Below are 25,113 nucleotides of genomic sequence, written 5' to 3'. Positions count from 1 at the left end.
AAACATCTGTTACGGTATCCTGTCTGACACCTTGACCGCAGAGGCCCCGGTAAGAAAACGATGCAAAATACCAAGAACTCTACGTAAAGAATAGCATTCCAGGAAATGATGACGTATGTTGAACCTTTTGTGACTTCTTGAACTTGTACAATAAATTGACCCTGAACTCTGTAGGAGATCAGAACTTAGTGAGCAGCTGCAGGAGCAAGTTCGGAACTTGTATTGAGCTGGCTAGGTTCTCCTCCTCATCAGGCTGAATCTTGATTCTGACTTTGTGTGGTGTTTTGATTCATCATCGACCAATCTCTCCGAAGAGTCCTACTACGTCAAATGTAATTCGGGAGTGACACCTTGCAACAGAGAAAGCTCAAGTCACAACATGAGACAATAAAAAAGAGCTTGCTGTGTTAAAACTTCTCCTGCAAACCAAACTGTAGCAGTACGACTAATAAAGCCTTTGGCTCCATAATCAACATTTGTAGATTTAAAGGTTTGTAGGTTTAAGGTTGCATAGAAATTGAACTCATTAACCTGCATAGGCTTTATTAAGGAAAATAAAAATGGTTCATAAAAGGTAAGGTAAGGTAAAACTTTATTGATTCCTAAAATAGACAGGCAAAACAAATGAAGTCTGATTGTACATCTGGACGGTTGACACAAGTTTGATGGTACCTTCTTGCACAATTGGGAAAGGAGAGGACACATCAATGATAAATGTTTGGATTTCATTATACAATTACCTAATTGAAGTCATCTTCTACCTCCTTTTCACCACAAAAAAAATGTCAATTGCATCACATTAGTGTCACATTAGAAAGAAAGCAAGCAATACAACATGTGGTACAGTTTGTATACATTTTGTACATCAGGTGGTGTCACAATGTTTTCTTTTTTCATTTTGTCCTCTTACTGCCAATTTCCAGTGATTATTTTCATAAATAACTTCCAGAATGATGTGGTCTTTTAAGGGAGTTATCTGAAGATGGTTGAGAAATGATGGCTCACAATATAAACATATTGTTCATACGTTAAGTCTGATTTAAAGAAAATCTTTTGTTTATACAAATTACACACCTTGATCCCTGGAATCTTTCCATTCCACAGGCTGGACATGACAAAAGAGAAGGTCATTGAATGTTTTCTAATCAATAGTACAATATATGCATTGATTGACTGAAATGACATTGCAACTACAAATTACTGACAGGACAATAATAATTTATCCACAACACAACATCATTACCTTACCTCACTATCCAACTCCACATTTGGATCCATCGGTTTTATGTCCCAATAAAACGATGTATATGGGTCAATCGTCACCAACAGTGAGTGAAACACATGACCTCCACAGGCTTGATACACATCCATCCCAAGCAAGAGAAGTTACAGAAATCCAACAACATCATGTAGTAAAGTAGTCAACAAGGACCAGGATATACTGATAGCCACTTGCACTTGTCGCCAGTTTACCAATTAAATCAATGCCGACCAAATCAAACGGCTGGATAACCTGTCAGATGAAGCAAAAGGAAAAAGGATGAATATACATCTTTTAGACTATGTTAAGTGTGCGCGTGTTCCCAGATATTTGCCTTTATCTGCGTGTACTTTACTAGATCCTTTATTAGGCGTTGTGGAGACTGACGAACCGCAAATTAAGACACCTTCAAGACAAAAAATGTAGTGACACAAGCAAAATCATATCTCACCCATTTGACAATGTCATAGGTCATGCCTGGCCAGACCAAGCGATTGCAACATGTGAACTCAAGTACATATTTTCCACAATCGGATGGCGAGCTAAATTGATCTTGAAGCTAGACGTTCCCCTCCCTGCCCTAATGCGTTTCCTTTACCCACAGAACCAACCAAAGGGACCTCTGCTGCAACACTGACGGATCGTGAAATCCGCACTGCACTCGAGCGGTTCGTGTCCAGTGCAGAATTGTAACGTGCCTAGTTGTAGGCGAGCAGATCCTTCGATGGTTGTTGAATCTTTGTGCTTAAGCAATATCCACCAGCTGCTACTTTTGTCTTTCCATCCATGCTGCTCTGCATTTGTTGCCAAGTCTGTATAACACAGTCCTGACAGGCCTCTTCCACTCTCCCATGAACCTGTGAAATCTATTATGAACACAGTCTACAGTGAAGGCGACCAGAGTACTATATGTGGTCTATGAGAGGGGGTGGTGATTAGAGAGAGCTGAGCCAAAGGCACTTGCCGGGTCAAGGAAGAAGCTATTGAGGTCCATTTTCTCTTTCTCATAATATGTAATGTAAAGGGAAACTGAAGATTGACGGATAGAAAACTTAGCCAGGAGGAACCAGCGCCACATCCAGCTAGTGTCCCAGTGACCATCTTCTCCTGCGTGACTACAACACCACATCCTGAGCCTAAGGAATCAAAATTAAGTCAATGAATTAATAATGTGATTTTTTCATTGTTATACTAATACATATATGAAAAATATGTTTTATATTAATATTCTCCCGGGCTTTTATTATCCATAACAAACCCCGCAAAAAACATTTAATGTTTTGCTCATATTTGCCGTTTAGTTGTAATTACCACATGGTATGGTTATTGTATTGAGTATATGATTATATTGTTAACTAAGCTACTTTCTTCCTGCTGAGATATTGTTTAAATGAAAACAATCTTTTATTATTAACCCTGCTTCTTATCACTTCCGACTGTCTCTCCACAACTCCTAAAAATGAAAGAGTTCGACTGCTGTATGGATTGACACTGTTCTTCCTGAGGGGGGCGGTAGACTAGGAAATGCAGTTCCGGACGTCACTGCGGAAAAATCGAGGAAGAACGCTAACAATAACAACACTGTGAGCAACGTTAGCTCGAAAAGAGCAAAATACCATTTCTCAACTGATTGGGGAAACAAAAGCAGGTGAGAAACGTAGATGCCAGACAAAAGACCACAATGATGTATGATATGTGCGTTGTTGTTCTTGAAATCTGATAAAGATTTTAGAGAATATCTTCAGGGTTAGCTGACGTTAGCCACACATATGACGGATCCTGCGCATCATTATGATCAACTCAAAACCATGTTTTATTCCACAGTCAAGTCTTTGTTTTACCTTGAAAGAGCAGCCAAAATGAACTGGCTTGTTTATAGATATTGCTCCACGCTAGAAGCTTATTACTTGATACTTACCACATGTATAGCTGTATAGTTTAAATGTGACCTTATTGTGAGGATTTTTCAGACGTTAAGTTCTTCAAACGTTGATTTAAGCAACTGATTTTTTGTTGTTCTGTTCTTCTCCCCCACAAAGCTACGCTGGAATTTTCTGATACCCACTCGGACATGTCCTATGTCTTTATCAACGACTCGTCGCAGACCAGTGTACCTCTGCTCCAGTCATGCATCGACGGAGACCTGGCCTTCGCCAAGAGGCTTCTTGAGACGGGATGTGACCCCAACATCCGTGACAACCGTGGGCGCACTGGTCTGCACCTAGCTGCGGCGCGGGGGAACGTGGACATATGCCGCCTCCTCCACAAGTTCGGAGCAGACCTTTTAGCCACAGATTACCAAGGAAACACCGCGCTGCATCTGTGCGGTCATGTGGACACGATACAGTTCCTGGTGTCCAACGGGCTGAAGATTGATATCTGGTAAGATTCCTGTATCTCAACATTTCTGGTGATTACCTTTTGTTTGGATGCTTTTACTAACTGTCTACCACAGTAACCACAATGGGTCCACTCCGCTGGTCCTCGCCAAAAGACGTGGTGTCAACAAGGATGCAATACGACTGCTTGAGGGCCTGGAAGAGCAGGAGGTGAAAGGTTTCAACAGAGGAACCCACTCCAAACTAGAGACCATGCAGATGGCTGACAGTGAGAGGTAATGCATTCACAAAGCTAGTCGGACATTACCAGCAGGGGTGTGTATTGGCAAGAATCTGGCAATACGATGCATATCACGATACCGGGGCAACGATACAATATACTGGACTATATCGGGATACAGTAGGAACAAGGATATATTTGTTTCTGGTGTTCTAGAATCTACAGACAGCATGACTCAGCTTATTAGTACATATTTAAAATATGTCCAAATAATAGCTTCAATAGTTGCTGGTGACGCCTGTATCCTCTCGTCCTCAGCCATGGCCTGGATCTCGAACAATTTCATTATTTCTGTAATCGCAGAGGACATAATGATTGCTGCCATCTAGCGGCTAGAAGCTTAATTGCAGCACAGGAAAAAACGTAATATTTACATGTTATTTGGAAATTAAAAAAAAAATCGAATTGTTCTATTTTGCATACAATTTATTTTAATGTAGAGCATACAAGATTTAGATTAAAGATTCTACAGCCAAAGAAACAAAAAAGGTGCTGTTGAATAGACAGTATTGTGTAATGCCATATGTCTATGTTTTTTCACACTTAATTAGAAGAGCTTCTGTTAAATTGACCTGATGAGTCGATACATATTCACGTTTCTTTCACTGTCTTCTATGTTTCTGGGATAATCTTTTGACCCATGAGCAGCTGGAGTATGTGACATTTTATTTTTCCTTCTTGTGGTGTTCCAGCGCGATGGAGAGTCACTCTTTACTCAACCCAAACCTACAGAGCAGCGAGGGGGTGCTGTCCAGCTTCAGGACCACTTGGCAAGAGTTTGTGGAGGACCTGGGATTCTGGAGGGTCCTACTGCTGCTGGTGGTCATCGCTCTCCTCTCACTAGGCATCGCCTACTATGTCAGCGGGGTCTTGCCTTTCTCCAGCAGCCAGCTGGAGCTGGTGCACTGAAGGCACCATTTTAAGCATCAAGTATTAATAAATCCCACATTTCGATGAACAGAATCCTAAACAATTTGTCTTTTACATTGAAAATTCCTACCCATGTATTCAAATGCACTTGTTTAGTTTCAACCATACTGTTTGCTCGTATACTGCTAATGTTTTTCCTTCAACTGTCTGGCATTGTGCTATTTATAAACCTCCTTTAATCTCTGTATTATTAAATATTGTTTCTGTATTTTGTAACCACTCATTCCGTTTTCTTGGATCATTATCTGTTATGCAACATTTTTTATATTGCAAGTGAATGTCCAGTCTCATCCTCACACAGATCAGAAGTTAACCTTCTTTTAAAGCTTTGCTAGAGCCTGTAACAACATTCCCTGGATCTGCATGGCTGCTTTGCTGCGATCCTCATCCACGCTGTTCAGATCACATTCGGATACGTCATGAAAAGTGCAGGATTCTATAGATGATAAATAAGAATAACGTGTTTTGTTTTTATGTTCATACCTTTTTTGTTGTCTCTCCACAGCTGATTTTCTCTTTGATAAACAATTGCAGTATATCCTGGTGTAATGTGGACGGCTGAATAAAGTTATCATTCCAATGTACTCACATCGCTCAATTCTCTTATTTAAAATAATTCGGAGGTATTTTCATCAACCGCGGATCAAGGACATAATTTGCACAATTTGACCACTGGTCGGCAGTGTCGTAATGGGACCTCGAGAGGGAGCAGTTACGTGACGTCATTTCCGCATATGCGACTGCTCTAGAAAAAAAACAAAAATATTACGAACGCCCAGAGATCTTAAAATGAAACTTAAAGGGCCTTTGACACATGGATTTTTTGCGGGTTAATCCGTTAACCCCACTAAAGCATCCTGGCGAACAGGCGTCGGTCACAACATGAATTTAAGGGGACTGTTCCAAGACTTTAACCCGAGGTAACACCTAGCTAGCCTTGTAGCAACCTAGTATTACACTCAGTAACTACAACACGTAGTTTACGAAACTTTTTTTAAATCGCATTTTAAAGGGTTATTTATCTGTGGTTCTAATAGAGACACTTTAAATGTTCTTCCCTGAATGTTAATTATTGGGTAGCAGTAGCAGACTCGGCTAGCTAGGCCTAGCTTGAATGCTACATTTGTTATGGTTTACGTTTTCTCGTTTGTGATCAGTTTTAAGGTTGACTTCTCCGTTTTTTAATGTCGTTACATTATTTTTTAATGTTTGTGTACACTTTGTCTCTGTTCTATTTCCGGTAGTTCCCCAAATTGTGTGTACATCAAAAAAATTGCCAACACAGTTAATGTGCTCTAAAAAAAACGAATTTTCTTAAATAAATAATTATTTTGCCAACCTGACATTATGTGATGCAGAAACAAAAGGAAAGCGCCATAGATTTGAAGTCTGAAAAACCTCCAGCTCTACTTGAAATGCACTCCTTTCAAAGTGTCCTGGGTTTGCCTGGGACTTCCTCACAGGTGACTCCTGAAAAGTTGTCACCATATTTCTGTTGTCTCTATGGGGATTAAGAGCAGCAGTTCTACCCTGAACTACTTGTCATGCTTCACCACCCCTTTTTATCTACAAATTAGAGCTTTGTCTTATGGAAATGTTAAGTTTGTTTGCCCTAAAATGCTTAACGTGTCATTTTGTTTCCCTTTCAGTAAATTCCTGATCTACTCCTGTCTTCTACTCTTCTCTGTGCTGTTATCATTGAGACTGGATGGAGTTATTCAGTGGAGCTACTGGGCTGTGTTCACCCCAATATGGCTGTGGAAACTGTTGGTCATCATCGGAGCCTCTGTGGGCACAGGAGTCTGGGCACACAATCCACAATACAGGTAAATGCTGGAAGAGTGGCCCAATTGTGGGGTTTATTTATTTTATTTGTGTTTTTATGTAGTTATTCCTGCAATTCATATACTAAATTGTATTAAAAATAAATGTAGAAGCTCAAAGAAGTCTTCATGTTGCTTTGACCTCTTCAAACAAAATATTGAACAAACGTATTTAAAACAAATACATTCTTAAACATGGATGATTGGGAGACTGCTATTGGTAACATTAAGGTGAATTTATTTTACTTCACTGACTACAGTTTTTATTTTGTGGTGTAAGGCAAAAGTGTCGTACACCAATATTATATCAAGACAAGGATACATTGTTTCTCAGTCACAGTATTTAAAGGGCCACTGATTTGAACACATCACAAACAGGAAACTATAAAGAGTAATAAGATGAGATGGGACATCAAAACTGTTGACATTATCAACAAGATTCAAAGAGCAAAACTGACCAGCGTTAGTACTGCTGTGCTACATGTTTCAATCGAAACATGGTTTCCAGCTTGCATTCATGTTAAATGTAAATCTAGGATAGTCTAATTTTATGTTTTGCTCAAGGCAGATCCTAAATCCAACAATGTTATTGTTGCTGGAATGTAGCAATTTTAGTTTTCTAGCATTAGCTCTGAACTAAAATCAACAGTGCAAAGTTGTAATGTTTTTTTTTAAAACATACTGACATTGATTAGGGTTATTTAAACTCTTAAGTTCAAGTTTCAAGAAAATATTGAAGAGTAAGTTTAAACCTGTTTTTGACGAAATGCTTTGGAAGATAAAAAGGGTTCAGTTCACGTATTCAAGCCAGACATAAGACATGATTTTGTGCAATATATAATTCAATTTCCTTCCTTGTGTGTCTCTTTTTTCATGTTTTACAGGGCTGAGGGGGAAACATGTGTGGAGTTCAAGGCCATGCTAATCGCAGTCGGTCTTCATGTTCTGCTGCTGATGTTTGAGGTGTTGGTGTGTGACCGAGTGGCCAGAGGAAACTATTTCTGGCTCCTGGTGTTTATGCCGCTCTTCTTCGTGTCACCTGTCTCAGTAGCTGCCTGCGTCTGGGGCTTTCGTCATGACCGCTCCCTCGAGGTAGACTGGACCACATGTACTTGATCCATGCAGATCTGTTTATCATTTGTCCTTGTCTTCAGCTGGAGGTTCTGTGTTCAGTCAACATTCTGCAGTTCATCTTCATCGCACTGAGGTTGGACCGGATCATCAACTGGCCCTGGCTGGTGAGTAGGTCTGCTTCACCTGTCTTTGTTAGCACTGAGGGGTTAAAGAAAACAAAATGTTTTGTTGCAGTTTAGTTGTAGTTGTTTTATCTATAATTACTCATTTAATAGTTCAAATATTTGAATAATGTATAATAAAGTAAAAGAAAAAATCCAAATGGAAAGGTATTCTTAATTTTTTGGTATATTTTCCAGGGTCTGAAATGCTGTTATTTGTCCATATTTAAAATTAAATTCCAATTGTTCCTGCACAAAAAGTGAAACAGAATAATCAAAAAAAGGGACATGTTTTCCCCCAAACTAAATGTATCCCAATCTAAATCACTAGCCTAACCACCTGAGAAAAGCAAAACGGGTCATTAAAGCTACTATTAATCATGGAATATGAAGCACTTTATTCAACAAAAACAATGATTTAATGAAAAAAGCAATAATGGTGAAAGTAGTTCAGCTAGAGCTGTGTAACTGAAAAGAATGTCTTCAAATACATGTGTTCGCGCCTGTCACATTAGTAAGTGAGAAAATCTCTTTGAAACAATATAGTGTTTTTGACATTTCAAATGTCCCTTTTAACTATTATTTTACTTCAGAATAATGAACAAAAATCAAAATACTTTCTTTACCTAGTTTAGTTTCATTGTTTAGGTTTAACCATGAGAAAGGAGGGAAATATGTTTATTGCATTTTAATCGATCCTCAGACAACAAAATCCACATTTATTTCTCCATTTGCTCTATTGAAAAAAACATTTTCTAACTATGTCAATCGGCTGATAATTTGAGAGTTTCATTGTGATAAAATGGAGTATTTGTATTGATCAAGTGTACATTTAAATCGTTCAAGGTAGAACAACATTTTGTGTGTGCAGGTGGTGTGTGTTCCTCTGTGGATCCTCATGTCCTTCCTGTGCCTGGTCGTGCTTTATTACATCATCTGGTCCGTCCTCTTCCTGCGCTCCATTGACATCATAGCAGAGCAGCGGCGAACTCACATCACCATGGCGATCAGCTGGATGACCATCGTCGTGCCTCTGCTCACCTTTGAGGTTTTTAATCGCTCCGGATCGTGCTGCCGTTTGAGCTTCTGCCTCGTAACGCCGGCGTGTTTTCAGATCCTGCTGGTGCACAAGCTGGACGGCCACAACAGCCTGAGCTACGTGTGTGTGTTCGTGCCTCTCTGGCTCTCGCTGCTCACACTCATGGCCACCACCTTCGGCCAGAAGGGAGGGAACCACTGTGAGTTGTCTTCACAGCATGAGTCTATGTAACAGCGGTTTGTTAGTGATGGGTTGGTCAGGTTTCATGAACCAGCTGAGGAAGTTTAATTAAACCACTGATGAGGTTTCATGAACAGTGTTGTTGATTTAAGATTTCAGATGGTGGTGCCCTCAGGATATTATATGATGTTTTATTGACCATCTGTTGACATTGTATCATCAAACCTCATCAACCCACAGTGGTGTTAGTGGATGTTTATTTTTTTAGTATCTTGTTCGGTAAAATTAAGTGTGTAGTGAGTAAGTGATTTTCTCTCACAGGGTGGTTCGGCATTCGTAAAGACTTCTGCCACTTCCTGTTGGAGCTCCTCCCCTTCCTGCGTGAGTACGGCAATGTGTCCTACGACCTTCAGCGCAGCAATGACCCCGAGGCGGCGGAAGATCTGCCCGCCCCCGAGCCCCCACCAAAGATCGCTCCCATGTTCCACAAGAAGACCGGTGTTGTGATCACACAGAGTCCCGGGAAGTACTTTGTCCCTCCGCCTAAACTCTGCATCGACATGCCGGACTAGGCTGTCAAGACGACGACGAGGGATTCTGCTGTGTTGACGCGTTTAGGGGCAAAGCTGCTGTCCCAGAGGAGGCGTCCTCACCTGAACTCTACAGAGGAGACAGTGGTGGTGGAACCTGCTGGAGCTGCTTTAAGAGAACTCCCCTGCTGGCTACAAGACTTGATCAGCTCCTGCTCGCGCCGTGAACGCTGGAGATGAAGGGAACTCGTGTTTCATGTCTTCACTAGAATCTTCACATTCGCCCCACAGAGATCCTCCCTGTCTCACCTCTCAGCCTGTCTCACCTGTTATGCAACAACTCTTCTTTCCTCAGATGTGGCGCCAGCATGAGAGCAATCCATGTTTGACTTTGTAAATACTAATCTGGGACCAGAGATGGAACGTGAAGAGGGAAGAGATCCAGCCTTCTTCTCTAGAATTTAACATTTAACTCGTATCACCAAGATAATCTGTGACCCTTCAGCATGAGACCAGTCCTCTTTTCGCCACCTCACAAACCCAGGCTGCCCTGAATAAACTGGAGAATCAGACCTTTTTTTTTGGTGTCAGAAATATGAATTGTTACAGCATGTGTCTGCAAAACTATTAATTTAGGAAAAGACACAGATTTGGTTTCAAAACACCGTCTTCATCTATAGCGTGAGGCACTTAGTCATAATGTTATCGCCATTTGCTGCATGTTAGTTTAGGATTCATTATTCCCTTGGTTGAGGGGGGCAGGAGTGTGTCCCGACTACATAGGGAAAGATCCAGGAGACACCCTGGAAAGGTGTCTCAGAGTGACAGGAGGTTGATCCGTGGCTATGAGTAGACGTGTCAAGGTGTGATGGTGGAAGAGTTTGGCTCAATAATCTCTTTCACATCAGGAGATGTTAGAGATAACTAGAATGTGGAAACCCAGAGTCTATTAGTTTATAGCCTAATGAGTAATGCAGCAGTGAAGACATATTTTACAAAATCAAACTTTATTGATACGACACAGGTTAAACATAATTTTCTTGATGAAGTTAGCAGCATCTCTTTCAGGGAGTTCATGATAAAGTGAGTTGACGTGACATGATGATCTACAGCAGCGGCCCCGGAGTACAGTACAGCTGATAGACCGTCTTGCTCAAAGCTGGACCCAAGTTTCTGTAAGTCAACACGAAAAGCAACATGTTGATACAAGTTTTGTTTCTTCGTACAACTTGTTGAAGCGGCAAACCTTTTGAGCTTCCCGTATCGTATGGACGCCAGGAGCTTCTCCTTCTCGGCTTCAGAGGAGCAGCAGTTGTAGGCCGACAAGAGGCTGACGAGGAGATAAAGATAATGTAGCTTTTTTGATATCTTGATAAAAAAAAACTGACCCACAAACCTGAGACTCACCTGCGAGGCGTGCTGTACAGCTCCAGTATGGCGGCGGCTTTGTCTCCCGACAGCCCGCTGACTTGCATCAGCTGTCGGGCAAACACCTCCTTCACCGTCTGGCACTGAAGATGAGGCACAACGACACCTTGTTCACGACACACCGTCGGAGGGAAGAACCGCACAAACGAGCGCATACCTTGTTCTTCATGGCTCCGTAGTTAAACTCTGCGAAGGACATGAGCGAGCAGGAGGGGACTGGTCCGTCCTCCACGTCCCCGTCCAGCTCCCTGGAGTGGCAGAACAGCGTCTTATTCTGGAGATGAAACGAAGACTTAAATCTGACTCCAGGCATGTGAAAAAAAAAAACTGCACCAACATTCAACAGCACTATATTGATTTTATTATTCCAAAGAATTGTTTATTCTCATTCTTTTATTTTCAACATAGTCCTTAAATGGTTAACATTTAAATAAAGTTTATATAACATTATTCAATTAACATGGAAATAACGTACAGCGTTTACTCATTTTTTTGTTGCACTAAACTTCCTGCAACTGTCAATATATCCTCCGCAGCTACAGGAAAAATTAAATCCTGCAAGATCCCGGCGTTGACTGAGGACAAGAGGATACGGTCGACTCCAGCAGGTTTAAAAGCCGATTTTTTATGATGGACATGATTTGGTTTCAAAACAAATTACAGCAGTAAAGAGTCATGAGGTCTGTCAATTCTGCACAAGATAATTCAATGCATGTGGCTCGCTGGTAATAACATAGTAAGTCCCATCATGCATTGCAACAGGAGGTTTTCTGACCTGGTACAGTTTGGTGAGGTACCGCGTCATGATGGTGAGGTACGCCGCCGACTCCCTCACGTCCTGCACTCTCTTGACGAAGAACCGGTCCACCACCTGAGAGTGACAGGCAGGGATGTCATCCAGCCACAAATGTGTGTGTGTTTGTGTGTCTGTGTGCACCTGTGTGTTGACGATGGCCTGCTGCAGCGTGGCCTCTGGCAGGCTCATGTGTGCCGCAGCTTTGCCGCACTCCTCCACCAGGTAGATGGGCTTACGAAGTCCACACCTCTTGAGCCGAAACTGAGACGGAACAGGAGGAGTCAGTGTCCGGTTCTACAGGCGAGGAAGCGTCCGGGAAGAACCTTCTGTTCTCTGAAGCGTCCGTCTATGATGCTGCCGCACAGGTCGTCCATCCTCTTCCTCTCGATGATGTAGTCCAGGACCAGCTCTCTGCCTGCTGGAGCTCGCAGCTGACCTGAGACCAGAGGATGAAGCAGTGAGTTGATCTACGATGTGTATGCGATGATCTCTGGACGTTACCAGCCACGGGCGCCATCTTCTCCTGGGCGACCCACAGGAAATCCCCCACGTTGAGTTTCCTCACGTCGAAGTTGACTCCGTTCCTCTGCAGCTCTTTGACCAGTTCCTGCTTCTTCTGCTGGCAGCCGCTGCACAACACAGGCGCTCGTTCAAAACCCATCCGTCATCTCACCTCTTCACAGCAGGTCTACACACCCGGTCGTCTCTATGAAGTCCACACACAGCACGATGTCGTAAGATCCTGGAGGGAGACGTTCTCCACTCGGCCGCGGAGTCTTAAACCCAGCAGAGTCTGTGGCGCGTGCGTCTGCTTCAGCTGCGTCCTCGCTGGTCGCAGGTATCTCAGGAGGTCTGACAGGACGATCATCTTAGTTGAGCTGAAGAAAACTACCTGCATTATCGAGCAATACTCACTTTTGTCCTGCCTGTCCATCATCCTCATCATCATCACTGCATGTTAGGTCCACTAGTTTAGGGCTTTCCTTCACCTGCACCTCCTCTCTGCTGCCATCTACTGGACATCCATCTTTAGTTTCAGCTGCTTCCAGTCGCTCTGCTAGAGCCAGACCCTCCTCAGTCAGAGAATACCTGGAGACAAGCAGGACCAACTACTTAATTAGCATACAAGAACCCCCATGAAATAATTGTCAGTGTGTCGCAGGATGCTGGAGAACATGTGTGACCCATAACATTAACAGATTTAGTCTGTTTCAACTTCACCTGATGTCAAAGAGACTCTTCTCTGTGAAGAAAAAAGATATAGAAATATTGAAACTCCCCTTCATTTTGTCACTGGGGGAGATACATTTTGTACCTAAAATTGGAAAATACTAGTCAATCTCTAAATAATGCATCAAACAAGTTTGTGAAAAGTTGAGGCTTGTTCTTTATCGTTTTATTAAATAAGGTAAAAGGTAAGGTAAAACTTTATTGATCCCTCAGGAGGGAATGTGAATATATTTGCTTTGATCTCTTTTGTCATTTACTGTGTACTTTAGTTGCAAAGCCATTGTACACATTCATGCACTTGATTCATTGAAGTATGCATTACAGTACTTGGTTGTTCGTTTCTTTAGTTTTTCTGGAGAGAAGAAAGGAGAATGTCCAACAGACTAGTGAAAAGAAATAAAGAATAGTAACTAAGTAAGTCATTTATATTTATAAAGCGCCTCAAATTAATCTCTTCAAGTTTCCCAGCTCACTGTTGTGACTTCTTGTCTTCAGATGTATTTCCCAAGTGACACACTTGTCGACTCCTCAGTCGTCACAATTAGTAGTTTGGCACCGGTGTTTACCTGGCAGGATTGTGAGTCTTTTCCAGCAGGTTCTTCTGGATCAGGGTGCTGACAGAGGACCAGGCTGTGTATTTGCTGCCAAGATCTGGCTTCAGATCATCACATAGCATGTTAGCTTTGAAATGGAAAAAACTAAAATATATACATAAATGTTAAATGATGAGAATTAACTTACCACAGTGAAGGATTTGTCACACAGCTTCTGTGCTTCCGTTTGTAGCTCCATCTTAAACATAAAACCTTTACTGCCCGGGACCTGGAGGAAACAGGAGCAGCACAAACTTGTATTTTCTTCAGAGAAAATAAATCATTAATTTATAACCAACTCAGAGCAGACATGAAAGAAAACGTTCAAGACAGTTCATACTTTGAATTAATAGGAGTGAAAAGAACCTGTGCTTCTCTGTAAAGTGTCAGCAGAACTGCATATCCTCCAGACCGCTTCTGTGGCACGTATTCCCTCTTCTTCCTCCTCCCTCCTCCTCCACCTGCTGCTGCATTGTCTCTCGATGCAGCATCTTTCTTCTGAGGGAATGTTAAGATCCCATGAATGAACAATAAACATTTATCAACTTAATCAAACAAACAAATACAAATTATTCTGAAACATAAAATCTACATTCTTACGAGATTAAAGCAGCAATAGATAAGATTTAAAACATAGTTTCTGGCTCCTCTAGTGTCAGTAACAGTGCAATTACAATTTTGCCATCATTTCAAATCATTATTTTTAGAAAATGTCAAATAAATAATGTTAAAAGTGTATGCAGTGCTGCTTTGATGTGAAGTCACACTCATGAGGTGCATCAACAATACTTCAGCACCTTTTGACGGGGAGCCAGGCTGTTGTTATCCAACTTGCCAGTAGTCAGCGCTGTTTTGGGAAGCTTGTGTATCGAAGCGTTCGGACCTGGAGTTGAGTAAATAGAACATTCAAATTACTCTTTCAAAAAGGATTATTAATACATTAACTCTTAATACATGCTAATTCAATTCATTATTACATTTATATTATTATGATACGTCTTTTTCTAGTACACAAACTCACTTAACCAAAATCGTGTTTAGACAATTTTCTCCCGATCATTTACAAAATAAAATAGCTCAACAAAACTTACCGTGTTCTTTGTAATACTGCTGCAACTTTTTATCAAGAATTTTACAGATTCCGTCCCCAAAGTTTTGAAGAATCTTTGCCTCAGTAGCACTTTGTAAAGGAAGAGGATACTTTGTCAAAGAGTTTAACGCCTGTAAAAAGAAAGTTACATTAAGTTGTACATAATACAAATATATTAACCTCCTGAATAGTTCTTAAGGTTCAAATATATTACTGTTCATCGTGTTATGAATAAGCTTTGGCTTTATTTTATCTTATTGTACGACCTCAAGTTTCTCCGGTACTTGTGTTTCTCTTGACCGTGTTTTCATGAAATAAGCAACCAATTGAAGGTTACGTTCTCTGATGTGTAACATTACACGTTAAGTAAAACGATCATCACTAGAAAAGGTAACAATAGCAACACAGTCATCGTTGGACGTCGACACCCACCTTGTGGTAAGTGTGGTGGATCTTCAATCCTTTCTCTTTGGCGTCGTCGCGGAGCTCAGTGAGCCATTTGAGGAAGAGCGGGTTCGGACAAGACGGCAGGGCTCGTTTACGACCTAACCGAACCGCCTCTGAAGAGGGCATCCCTTCACAGGAACCACAGAGGAAACAGTTTTTCCACAACTATTTCTTCTTCAACTGACTGACGATGAACTGAACGATCTTATATGGCGGAACAACAAAGCCTAGATAGCAAAATACTGTATTTTCATCCTAATAGATCGTCTAAGCGATTATTTAATGGAAATAAAATGTTTAATCGTAAAGAAAACGTTACTTTTAACTCACCGTTGCTCTGAGGTACAGATGTCGTATCTGGCGCCGCGTATTTAAACACTTCCTGTTTACGTGTGTCACGTGTTCAATGGTCTGAGCGACACTGACATCTAGCGGTGGGATACAGAACAAGCAGGTTCCGTGTGACAGACCTACTGTATATGAATACATCAAAACGTCGTTTACGTATATATTACAGCGAACTTTACGAATCCCGTCATCGCTTTAACTCAAAAAATGTGTTATGGTAAGTCTTTTTAAAGTGGAGATTTTACAACACTAGCAATAAAAGTGTCTGATTTTGACTTATAATGATAATAATGAATTGCAAACAATTTGATATTAAGTCTCATTTATTGAAATAGTAGGTTCCAAGTTCTAGGAAGGCTAAAACTATCTAGGTTGAAAGCGCCTCGATTTTGAAAATACATCATAGTTTCCACATTTATTCTTTATGTTTGAAACCAATTGAATTGTTTAACATCTTTGTGCACAAGCAGCTTTAGTTGTGAATTTCCGTTATTCTTTTGTGGCCTCCACCTCCACCTCCACACACCCCTGCAGCTAAATGGGTCTACCATGGAATCCTTCTACAAGACTCAACACAGACCAGGAATTCAACCTCACCCTTCTACTCCAGGAGTCCAACACACTGTTTTTACCATGTTCTCAGTAAGAAAGTAAGCCATTTATATTAGTCACTACCCTATGTTGAACTATACAGTGGACTTATCAGGCAATAAGTTCAATCGTTCTTCATATTATTGGTGGTGGCAGCCATGTTAAATTAAATTATTTGTCTTCTATTTTTGCATCCAGAAAATTGTATTTCTTTACATTCCCTTCCACGTTTCTTTATTTTTCGATCATTTGTCTTTATTTACCCAGGTCCAGCATTAGCAAACCTTTTTGTCAAGTAGTTTCCTCATATATTTAGAGCAGCAAACAGCGTTTTTCTTTCCATTAAAAAACTTCTATTGACAAGACATGTTTGAATGACTTCCTATCCACTTTCATCCATTTCATCTTCTCATTTACTAGAATCATCTTATTATATATTAATATAAATACTTCAACACATACAAGAGTTTGTGGGGAGCCTTGTTCCAAACACATTCACACAAAAAACACACTCTTCAACAATATATTATTCCCTTTAATGAATAAAGTTATTTTTTGTAGAAAGTTATAAATATACAGAAAAACCCATAACAAATTTGCATGCATTAAACAAGAAAAGAGAGCATATAATGTATATACTGGTCAGATTCCTACACCTTTAAAAAGAAATGTCTTCATACATCAGCAGCCCGAATACAAGCATTAAACATCAGCAGAAACACTTTCAGCTCGCTCTCAGTTATGTCATCTTTTCTGTCTTTTTCTTACAACATCCATCCTTCATCCCTGAGTTTTTCCTCATCACTCATCGTCTTCATTGGCCTGTCGATCCAAAGGTGTCGTCGCTGTCGGCACCCTGTGGAGAACCCGGAGAGCTCGGCTCTCGGTCGACTCCTCCGACCCTCCGTCCCGTCTTCCCTTTGATCAGCGAGCTGTCGGGGTGGAGCGAGTGCAGATGATGCAGCAGCTCGTCCTGAGTTCCCGCCGTGTGGCCGCACTCCTCGCACACGTACAGCTTGTTGCGTCGCTCCTTGTAGGCGTACTTGAGGGTCACGCTGTGGATCTTCTTCATGTGGGACTCCAACGAGCAGCGCTGAGTGAAGGCCTTGTCGCATGAGCTGCACTTGTAGGGCCGGACGCCTGCAGACGAATCAACTCAATAAATCAACAAACTCGCAAATCACTACGAGGTACTAGGAGTCTTCTGTAGCTACCTGTGTGTGTGCGCACGTGTCTCTTCAGGTCGAAGGTGTCGTTGAAGCCTTTGCCGCAGAAGTTGCAGAGGTGCCGCTTGGTGTCGGCGTGACACTTGATGTGTCGGTTCAACATGCGCTGGTACTGAAATGTTTTCTGACAGGTCTGGAAAGGAGAAAAAAGTGACCCTTTTTAGCATAACTTAACGACAAAACAGTTATCTTAGACTTTACAAGAATAATAATAATAATAAAAAATATAGACATCATCATAAAATATAAAAATGTCATGAGCAAAAGGCTCAATGGATTTTAAAAGCATATAAAGGATTATAAATTACATAAAAATATTCCATTTTCATCTTCGATCCTATACCAAAGTATGTGTAAAACGTTTTACTCCACTAAACTGTATTTATAATTGTTTTATAGGTGTGATGAGGTCGCTGCGGACACACACCTGACACACAAATGTGTGGCTGTGACTTTGGGCTTCCGGTTTATTCACTGTAGGAGCAACTTTCGCAACGGTGGAGGCGGTTTCCGTGGTAACAAGCCTCACTGGTGAGTTCTGGGTCAGGAGGGTTGGAACGGGGGGAGGAGGAGGAGGAGGGGTGACGGAGGGCAGCTCGCCAGTGGTGATCTGATGGGGAAAAAAAAGAATATCTCTTAAGTATCATCTACAAATAACAATAACTACACAAGTGTGACGAAGGTTTTACCTTGATTTTAGATCTGACGTATGTTGAGCTGCTCGGCGCTCTCCTCCTGACCTCCGACCTCTCGTCAGGTGACGGCGCCGGGCTCTGCGGTCGACCCAGGACGGTGCTGGAAGGCAGCTCCGCGCAGGCACGCGTGTCCGTGTGCGACCTGGTGCTGAGGCAGAGGGGCATGGGCTCGGCAGGACTGGCCTCTGCTTCCATCAGGACTGGAGGAGGGAAGATGGACATTGGTCATCACGTGACATGTGTTTCCAGTCGACTGACACACAAGCGTAGCGTAAACAACGATAGCAGTCGAGGCATGTGGACGTGGGGCGTACACGCGAGTGTGTGACCTATTGTTGTGCTTCAGAAACTCATGCACGCACACACACGCTCGCTGTCAGACCTGTCCGACCAGACGGTCCTGCAGCACCATCCAAACCTGCCCGTGTGCGTCTGTGATCGCGTTCTGCTGATCGTCTGTCGGCCGACATGGAGATGAAAAGCCACAGAGTGTGTGTCGCCTGAAGGCAGTTGTGTCTCCGTTGCGAGACAGAAGCAGACCTCGCTCAGGTAACTCTCAGGTATATGCAAATGAGGAGAGTGAGGTGCAGGCCCTTCTACTATATATAGAGTTTTTCAGGTCAAATGTAGACTCAAATACAGAGAACATCCTGAATAGCAACTATAAAAACATATCCAAAAACATACAGCAGTTAATTGGGAACTTGGGGAAATTGTCCATAGTTATGAGTGTGTGTGTGTGTGAAGGGTTGTCTATCTTTGTGTGCCCTGCGTCAGACTGGTGTCCTGTCCAGGGTGTCCCCCATGACTTGGCAATGTGCTCAGGTATAGCAAATGCTAAGCTAGGCTACACCCACTTCACCGATCCATTGAGAGGCGTAAAGTTAAAGTAACATTACGTGACATTTTGGCGACAATACATCTTTTCATCTTTTGTGTCAGGATTGGTTTAAATTTAAACGGTCTTGAAAAGTGTCATGTGACGTAACAGCAGTGGGTCAGAGACGGTGACTTTTTACCAGAAAGATAAAAGAAGCAGCCAAAATAACAAGAGTGGTCTTGTTTTTTAAACAAATTAATTTGCATTTTGTGGGAAACAAGGGATTTACATCACTGCAGTCACACTGTTGTGACATGTGGGGGAGCCAAAAACAATATTTTAGAACTTACATATTGTCTCTTTGAGTAAAATATATTGATTTTATAATAATGTGTATTGTTTTTAGACCAGCTGTTGGTAGTTCATTGAGGATGAATGTATGCAAACATCAGCGACATGTTCGGAGGCACGTTTGTCTGGTCTTGTTTCATAAAAAGATGTGGATGCGCAGCAAACATGCTGTACTTAGCTCCTTCCATGTACTCTTTCATTAGAATTCCTCAAATATTTACCGGCACATGCTCACAATCACTCGCTGCCATCTCCATCAAAAGCAAATATTTATCCCAGGTACAATCCTGTTTGGTCTATTTTGAATCTGATATATTTTGTCATGAGGGGGTTTCTTTGCCGTTTAATATCATCACGCAAACACGTTTGTTTACCTCACATAAAGAATTGTGTGTAGAGGTGGGGGAACATAAAGGACAGAGAGAGAGAGAGAGAGAGAACAGTGAAAGCAGTTCCATATTTTCTCTCCGTTTTTTAATGTTGCTGCACCATGTCAGAGTCAACAATGAGCAGACTAGTTTATCAAACACTGGGTGTGAGTGAGTCTGCGTGGTGTGTTTGCCAAAGGTGTTCTGTCCACCGCGGTCGGCGGCGTGCAGGACCCGTTACACGTCCGCCCATCCAATAAACATTAACCGTGAAGCTGCCGGGAGATATGGCCATTAGGAGTGGGTGTCAACAACACAGCGGAGGGGACGTGTGATGACACAACAGGGTCACTATCTTTCACACCCACTGCTTCTTTGGACAAACACTCCCCATTACAATTTAATTAATATTGATTTACTTATTTATTAAACATGTGTGAATATCTGCGAAACCCTCAGAATGTTTGTATATTTTTACTTAAAAAAAAAGTATTTGTAACTAACAAAAAAAGCTTAACCAACAGATTTTTTATTAAAGGCTTACCCATTGATTTTTTGTTTTCGTTTGGGTATTAGTATTTGACACTTGATAACAAGTAAGCAAATTACCCGTTTGATCAACTTTGTGTCGACTAGAAATGTGTAAAAGTAAAGTTACAATGGAAGATGAAAGTGCCCATCCCTTAAATACAAAACCTTCTAACAAGGCAGTACTTGTTTTAACATACTGGTAAATATTGGTTTAACATTTTTACATACAATTTACAGGTGTTAACCAAATACTTTATTGAAGTATTTCTACGTACATTAATGAAGAGAATTTGCATTTGTATTTATTTGAAAAAAATACTTCAAAACAATTTATTTTATTTGTCTTTTATTTAATGTTATTATATAAACGTTATTGTTAGATAATTTATTCAAGAATAATCAAGTAATTCTATGATTTGAATGGCAATAATAACGTTTTTTTTCATGGCTGAACATGAAGATTTTTATCTTGGAGAATTATCTTAAGAGAACCTGGATACCTGATATTAATCAGGCCCAATCGTCTAATATTCTCAGTGTAGAGCAGGGACTTTCTCTACCTTTATATTGTTATTTTGCTTGCATTTATAGCATGTAAAATGAAACGTATATTTTTTAAGCACTTTGCTTTAAGAGATGATATAATTCAAGGCTCCTTTCCTTTATTCATTAGTCTTAGTCTTGATAAAAGCTCAAAATATATATTTTTTTTCTTTAAGGTGCTCAGACAAAGAGGAATCTGTTGAGAGAAACTTCAGGAGCAATTACTCATGTAATAAAAAGGAATAGGTTCTTTCAGACAAGTACACATTTTAATAAATAATCTTATACTGAAACTGTTGCTTGTTATTACAATAATTTCAATTCTGGAGGAGTATTATTATACTATTTAATATTGTTCACAGAACATGCAGACAAAAGAATAATTGTGAGCATTAACTGGTCAATTACCTGAAAACAATTACAAATAAAGTGGGTGGAAAGACAGTTATGTAATGTAGGAAACAAATAAAAATTGGTTTACCACAAAGTAATTGTTTTTTTAAAAGTAACTTGGTAAAAGCTTGGTCATTTTTTTAACAAGCTAACTAGAAAAAAAATTGTTTTTTATTTATTTTTTTTAAATGGTTTTGAGTGGAGATCAAATGAAGTCTATGGACAAACAAGTGCAAGCCTTCTGTTCTCGGGTGTAATTATCATACCTGTCTTTGTCAAAGTGACTCACATGTCGGACAGGTACATCAAGTAACGGCACATACCTCGCACTGGGAAACGGTTTGGTTTTAACTGACGCCCTGTTGGCATCTAGAGAACGAGTGTGTGTGTGTGTGTGCGCGCACAAGAAATGATTCGATCACCCAACGGTGTCCAATGTGATCCACTGTGATCCTGCTCTCCAGAGGATGTAAAAGTCAATGATTGAAAGGTAACGGTGTTGGGATGAGGGCAGGGTTTGAGGGGGGAGGGGGGAGACTTTTGGGTGTAGTCCGTTATTTGTTATCCGATACCAACGAGGGCTTACAATAAAACTCCACCAGTGTCAACAATGGGGATTGTTAGTCAAAAAAAAGAGGGCCACACATAATAAGCCTCGAGCTGACTTTTGACAAGTCAGGTCTTGCATGAACCCCTTCTTCAGTATCACCAATACATCTTCTACAGACTAAGCAATGTTTTAAATATAATACATTTCTGTTAAAAAATAAAAACAATCAAATGTCAAAAAAAGGGTTGAGATAAAGGAGATCAGAGGTTGAAGGTCGATAACAGGCCGCAAAACTCACACTTAGACTCCGTAAATAGGATTTATTTCGAAGCTTAAAATCTTTATCTTTATTTATAATTACGTTTAACGTTCATTTGTATTCAACGGGGAATGTAGGGCGACGCTGAATACAAGAGGGCCTCCGTTGCGGTTCCCGTTATAGCGGCCCCGTTACAATCCCGAGACACGGCCCTGCTGACTGTCTCCCTCCGGCACAGAAAAACGACATCGCTCACCAAAGTTTGAGAACTAAAAAAAGCGACTTTGAAAAACTTCTGCAACAAAACACAGCGGCGTGGACTCACCTGGGATGTAAACGTCGCCCCGTTCATGGTCGTTCAGCTCGCTCCAGTTCCGCTTTCCCGGCGAAACGTTGGCTTTTTTCACGAGAAAAGCCCTCGGCATGATGTCTCCCGCGAGCTCTGCGTCCTCCCCAGGTGTCACCAGGTGTCTCAAGAGTCACCTGAGCAGGAAACGCCGAAAGTTCCGCGCAGTAATGGACGCGTTGTCCCACTTTTTTCTTCTTCCTCCTTTGCGCCTTTTTTTTCTTATGGTTTCGTCACACGCACACCTGGCTCGAACGAACGCGTGAACGCCAGGTGAGCTGCTCTCCCGTCCAGGTGAAGGTTGGACCCGCCGGACAGGTGAAGGAAGGTAAATATCAGCCGTTTGGGAATAACGGGAGTGTAGTGAGGGAGGGACGGTCGCAGAGGTGGGTCCAGCCCCGTCGCACAGGTACTCATTTAAAAAGCAGGAAACCGGTGCCACCGCGCATGCGCCTGAGAAATAACGGTGACAACAGGCAGCAGCCGAGGGTTCGGCATACCTGTTGGACCGGTTTACCCCTCCTCTCTCTCTGGGCCTCCGTCTCCGTCTCCCCACCTCCTCTCCATTCCGCTTGAAGGTGTGGGAGCAGAAAAAAGGAGGAAACTGTTGTGGGAGAAACTTCTGAAGCAATTGATGACCAAAAAAAAAAAGAGGTATCATGATACATTGTTGTTGTCAACACTCCCTTTGCACGTCTTCATTTCCCAACCTTAGAACACCTCTTATGTAATAGAAAACACACGCACCTGGTGCTTAAGTTGTAAACTGTGCATACTAGAGTTGAGATAGAATATAGTTGTTTTATTAATTCATCTGTTACACTATTGTCATCATTATATGAGGCAATCTACGTCATTGGTGACATTTTCAGTTTGTATTTTTCCTCAGGCCTTTCTTAAACATTGTGTACGACATAATACTTATTATTATGATTTCATTTGTGACCCAGTGTAACCCCCTTCATCTTCATCCAACGTTCTGCGGTAGACCAGGGGCCACATTTAATGATTAAAAACTAGCAGGGCTAGAGGACATATGAATAGTAATCTGTTGTTCAATATATTAAAAACTTACATCTTCAACCAGTTTGACCAAAAAAACACATAAGTACTATTTAAAAATATATAATAAATACTTATTATTATATAAATTAAAATATATTATGTGACATCTAAAAAGTTCCCCTTTTCTACATTATCCAGTTCACTAATACCATTTATAACAGTAATGGCGGGAGGAATAATATCTGCTTAAGGGCCATAAACTGTCCCCGGGCTTCCCTGCCTTCACCTGGCTTCAGAAAGCACTGTTATCAACTAGCTAGAATAGCATTGGACCAATTCAGTTTAAACTTTGCTACAGGATGGTATAGAAAGCTGCAGGAAGTTAATGGTCTCAATTGCTTTTTTTAATCATTAAATAAATGAAAAGTTGTGTTGAAAGATAAACAAACTTTGAGGTGATATCCAAACATGGGGGGAGTCCTTGGAAGAAGACAGAACTGTACGATTTATATTCACAATCCTGAAATATTATCTTCAATTTATCATTTTAACTCTTTCAAATACTTTTTGAGACTTTTATCTTCGAGAGCTCATGAAACTAATGGCATTTGCCCCAAATGACTCATACAATATTATATTTTATTTCCAGGGCAGCACACAAACAAAGAAAAACACACACATTACTTACACAATCAAAATTATACCATAAACTTGGATCAACTCCAGGTCTGACATGTTGAAACCTCCTAATGTTATTCCAATTATACTTTAAGAATTAAGAAAAAAACATTTAAAGAATTCTAAAGACACACATTTTATCTAAATGGCCCATAAGTTGCAGGTGTTGCAGGGGAAGAAAATATCAAAGAAGCAGAGGTAAAAAGAAGAGAAGAACTCATTATGAAATAGATGTGACACAAAGTTTTTGTTAAGCTTAATGGTGATAAAACAAGTGAGACTTTGAGGAAAAGATTGTTGAGCAAATGAAAATTATTGTCATTAAATTATAGTTTGTGGCTGGTAAGTCTATTGCTTACCTAACCCAATTAAATTCCATCTGACCCGAAACATTCTCATGCCAGATTAGTATAATGATAATAATAATAATAATAATAATAATAATAATACATTTAATTATATTGCACTTCATATCAACTATCTGGTAATGTTCACGTAACTTACATTGCATAGAAGACAATAAAAAAGTAAAGCATTTTGATGTAATCCATTCAAATATATATATTTAAAAATCCAGTTTTAAATGGATAAGGATTATATTAAGATGAACATTTCCTACTGGTTGTTGGAAAGTTTAATTGATTAGGCTACCGGCTCCTGTCCCACCTAAAGACCAACCTTAGCCTGTGGGTATGTAAACGACACAGTGAAGGACCATTGTGTTGCCCACTGTTCCCTCTTGGTTGTGTTTTCTACCCCCAACTGCTACTCCACAGTGTTCTTGTCTTTGTAAATGCACTAACACACACTACAATAACACATAGACCCTTAATAGCTTCTTTTAACACCCCAAACCAAATAGTAGGGACAATGTCTATTGGTGATCTCGACTCCCCTCTCTCTGTGTTTTGCCCGGATCTTGAAATTAGAATGAAAAACAAATGTATTACAAGTTAAGTAAGGGATATTTACAGAATTGTATCTGCTTTGGTGAATTGTAAAGTGGTGCAAAAAGTAAAATTCAAAAATGTACAATTTGAATTAAATGTTTAATAATTTTTTTAATATTAATATATTTTAAATCAAGATGATTTCCATTATTTTAACATCTTTCGACATTGTTAAGGCCCATAATCCGCCTGAATGTACCCTCTTCCCTTCCAACCCCCTTTCTTTAGAGTTTTTTTGGGATATTTAATTGCCAAAAT

The 25,113-nt window shown here is 40.7% G+C and overlaps 5 protein-coding genes across 5 annotated transcripts in view; 2 read left to right on the top strand and 3 right to left on the bottom strand.

The window, feature by feature from the left end:
- Positions 1 to 25,113, bottom strand: part of LOC148082481 (E3 ubiquitin-protein ligase TRIM39) — a 56,572-nt gene that overhangs the window by 15,700 nt on the left and 15,759 nt on the right. The window lies entirely within an intron of this gene.
- LOC148082486 (ankyrin repeat domain-containing protein 46) lies at positions 2,809 to 5,394 on the top strand. The gene is made up of 4 exons (XM_087788205.1): positions 2,809 to 2,909; positions 3,301 to 3,643; positions 3,717 to 3,875; positions 4,573 to 5,394. Exons 2-4 carry the CDS (start codon positions 3,333 to 3,335, stop codon positions 4,787 to 4,789), a joined length of 687 nt encoding a protein of 228 aa, XP_087644331.1. The 5' UTR covers positions 2,809 to 2,909; positions 3,301 to 3,332; the 3' UTR covers positions 4,790 to 5,394.
- tmem185a (transmembrane protein 185A) lies at positions 5,538 to 10,194 on the top strand. Its single transcript, XM_087789676.1, has 7 exons — positions 5,538 to 5,730; positions 6,460 to 6,636; positions 7,518 to 7,725; positions 7,788 to 7,871; positions 8,740 to 8,916; positions 8,983 to 9,106; positions 9,409 to 10,194. The coding sequence occupies exons 1-7, from the start codon at positions 5,693 to 5,695 to the stop codon at positions 9,657 to 9,659; spliced, it is 1,059 nt and encodes a 352-aa protein (XP_087645802.1). The 5' UTR covers positions 5,538 to 5,692; the 3' UTR covers positions 9,660 to 10,194.
- On the bottom strand, positions 10,329 to 15,552 carry mus81 (MUS81 structure-specific endonuclease subunit). Its single transcript, XM_087789675.1, has 17 exons — positions 15,532 to 15,552; positions 15,187 to 15,329; positions 14,756 to 14,885; positions 14,462 to 14,547; positions 14,031 to 14,162; positions 13,813 to 13,893; positions 13,638 to 13,726; positions 12,757 to 12,930; positions 12,538 to 12,693; positions 12,343 to 12,470; positions 12,165 to 12,277; positions 11,983 to 12,102; positions 11,821 to 11,916; positions 11,203 to 11,319; positions 11,025 to 11,128; positions 10,864 to 10,947; positions 10,329 to 10,790 (listed from the first exon to the last, which is right to left on the bottom strand). The coding sequence occupies exons 2-17, from the start codon at positions 15,325 to 15,327 to the stop codon at positions 10,724 to 10,726; spliced, it is 1,818 nt and encodes a 605-aa protein (XP_087645801.1). The 5' UTR covers positions 15,328 to 15,329; positions 15,532 to 15,552; the 3' UTR covers positions 10,329 to 10,723.
- On the bottom strand, positions 16,661 to 22,619 carry ovol1a (ovo-like zinc finger 1a). The gene is made up of 5 exons (XM_087788204.1): positions 22,202 to 22,619; positions 18,056 to 18,261; positions 17,794 to 17,976; positions 17,355 to 17,499; positions 16,661 to 17,280 (listed from the first exon to the last, which is right to left on the bottom strand). Exons 1-5 carry the CDS (start codon positions 22,299 to 22,301, stop codon positions 16,955 to 16,957), a joined length of 960 nt encoding a protein of 319 aa, XP_087644330.1. The 5' UTR covers positions 22,302 to 22,619; the 3' UTR covers positions 16,661 to 16,954.

This window comes from Callionymus lyra, chromosome 4, assembly GCF_982586985.1.
Source record: "Callionymus lyra chromosome 4, fCalLyr1.hap1.1, whole genome shotgun sequence".
Classification (NCBI taxonomy): domain Eukaryota; kingdom Metazoa; phylum Chordata; class Actinopteri; order Syngnathiformes; family Callionymidae; genus Callionymus; species Callionymus lyra.
Note: the sequence above shows the minus strand (reverse complement) of the source record. Positions and strands in the feature narration are given on the sequence as shown.

Bases quoted from the DNA above. Each gene is read 5' to 3' on its own strand.
- ovol1a (XM_087788204.1), bottom strand. From the start codon at position 22,301: ATGCCGAGGGCTTTTCTCGTGAAAAAAGCCAACGTTTCGCCGGGAAAG. The intron at 18,262-22,201 runs GTGAGTCCACGC...TCCCTCCTCCAG, and splicing joins GGGCGACGTTTACATCCCAG to TCCTGATGGAAGCAGAGGCC. The intron at 17,500-17,793 runs GTGTGTGTCCGC...TCTCCTTTCCAG, and splicing joins GCCACACATTTGTGTGTCAG to ACCTGTCAGAAAACATTTCA.
- LOC148082486 (XM_087788205.1), top strand. From the start codon at position 3,333: ATGTCCTATGTCTTTATCAACGACTCGTCGCAGACCAGTGTACCTCTG. The intron at 3,644-3,716 runs GTAAGATTCCTG...TGTCTACCACAG, and splicing joins GGGCTGAAGATTGATATCTG to TAACCACAATGGGTCCACTC. The intron at 3,876-4,572 runs GTAATGCATTCA...GTGGTGTTCCAG, and splicing joins CAGATGGCTGACAGTGAGAG to CGCGATGGAGAGTCACTCTT.
- mus81 (XM_087789675.1), bottom strand. From the start codon at position 15,327: ATGCCCTCTTCAGAGGCGGTTCGGTTAGGTCGTAAACGAGCCCTGCCG. The intron at 13,727-13,812 runs GTAAGTTAATTC...GATGATCTGAAG, and splicing joins GTGACAAATCCTTCACTGTG to CCAGATCTTGGCAGCAAATA. The intron at 11,129-11,202 runs GTATGCGCTCGT...CCTCATCTTCAG, and splicing joins ACGGAGCCATGAAGAACAAG to TGCCAGACGGTGAAGGAGGT.
- tmem185a (XM_087789676.1), top strand. From the start codon at position 5,693: ATGAATTTAAGGGGACTGTTCCAAGACTTTAACCCGAG. The intron at 5,731-6,459 runs GTAACACCTAGC...TTTCCCTTTCAG, and splicing joins TTCCAAGACTTTAACCCGAG to TAAATTCCTGATCTACTCCT. The intron at 7,872-8,739 runs GTGAGTAGGTCT...TTGTGTGTGCAG, and splicing joins TCATCAACTGGCCCTGGCTG to GTGGTGTGTGTTCCTCTGTG.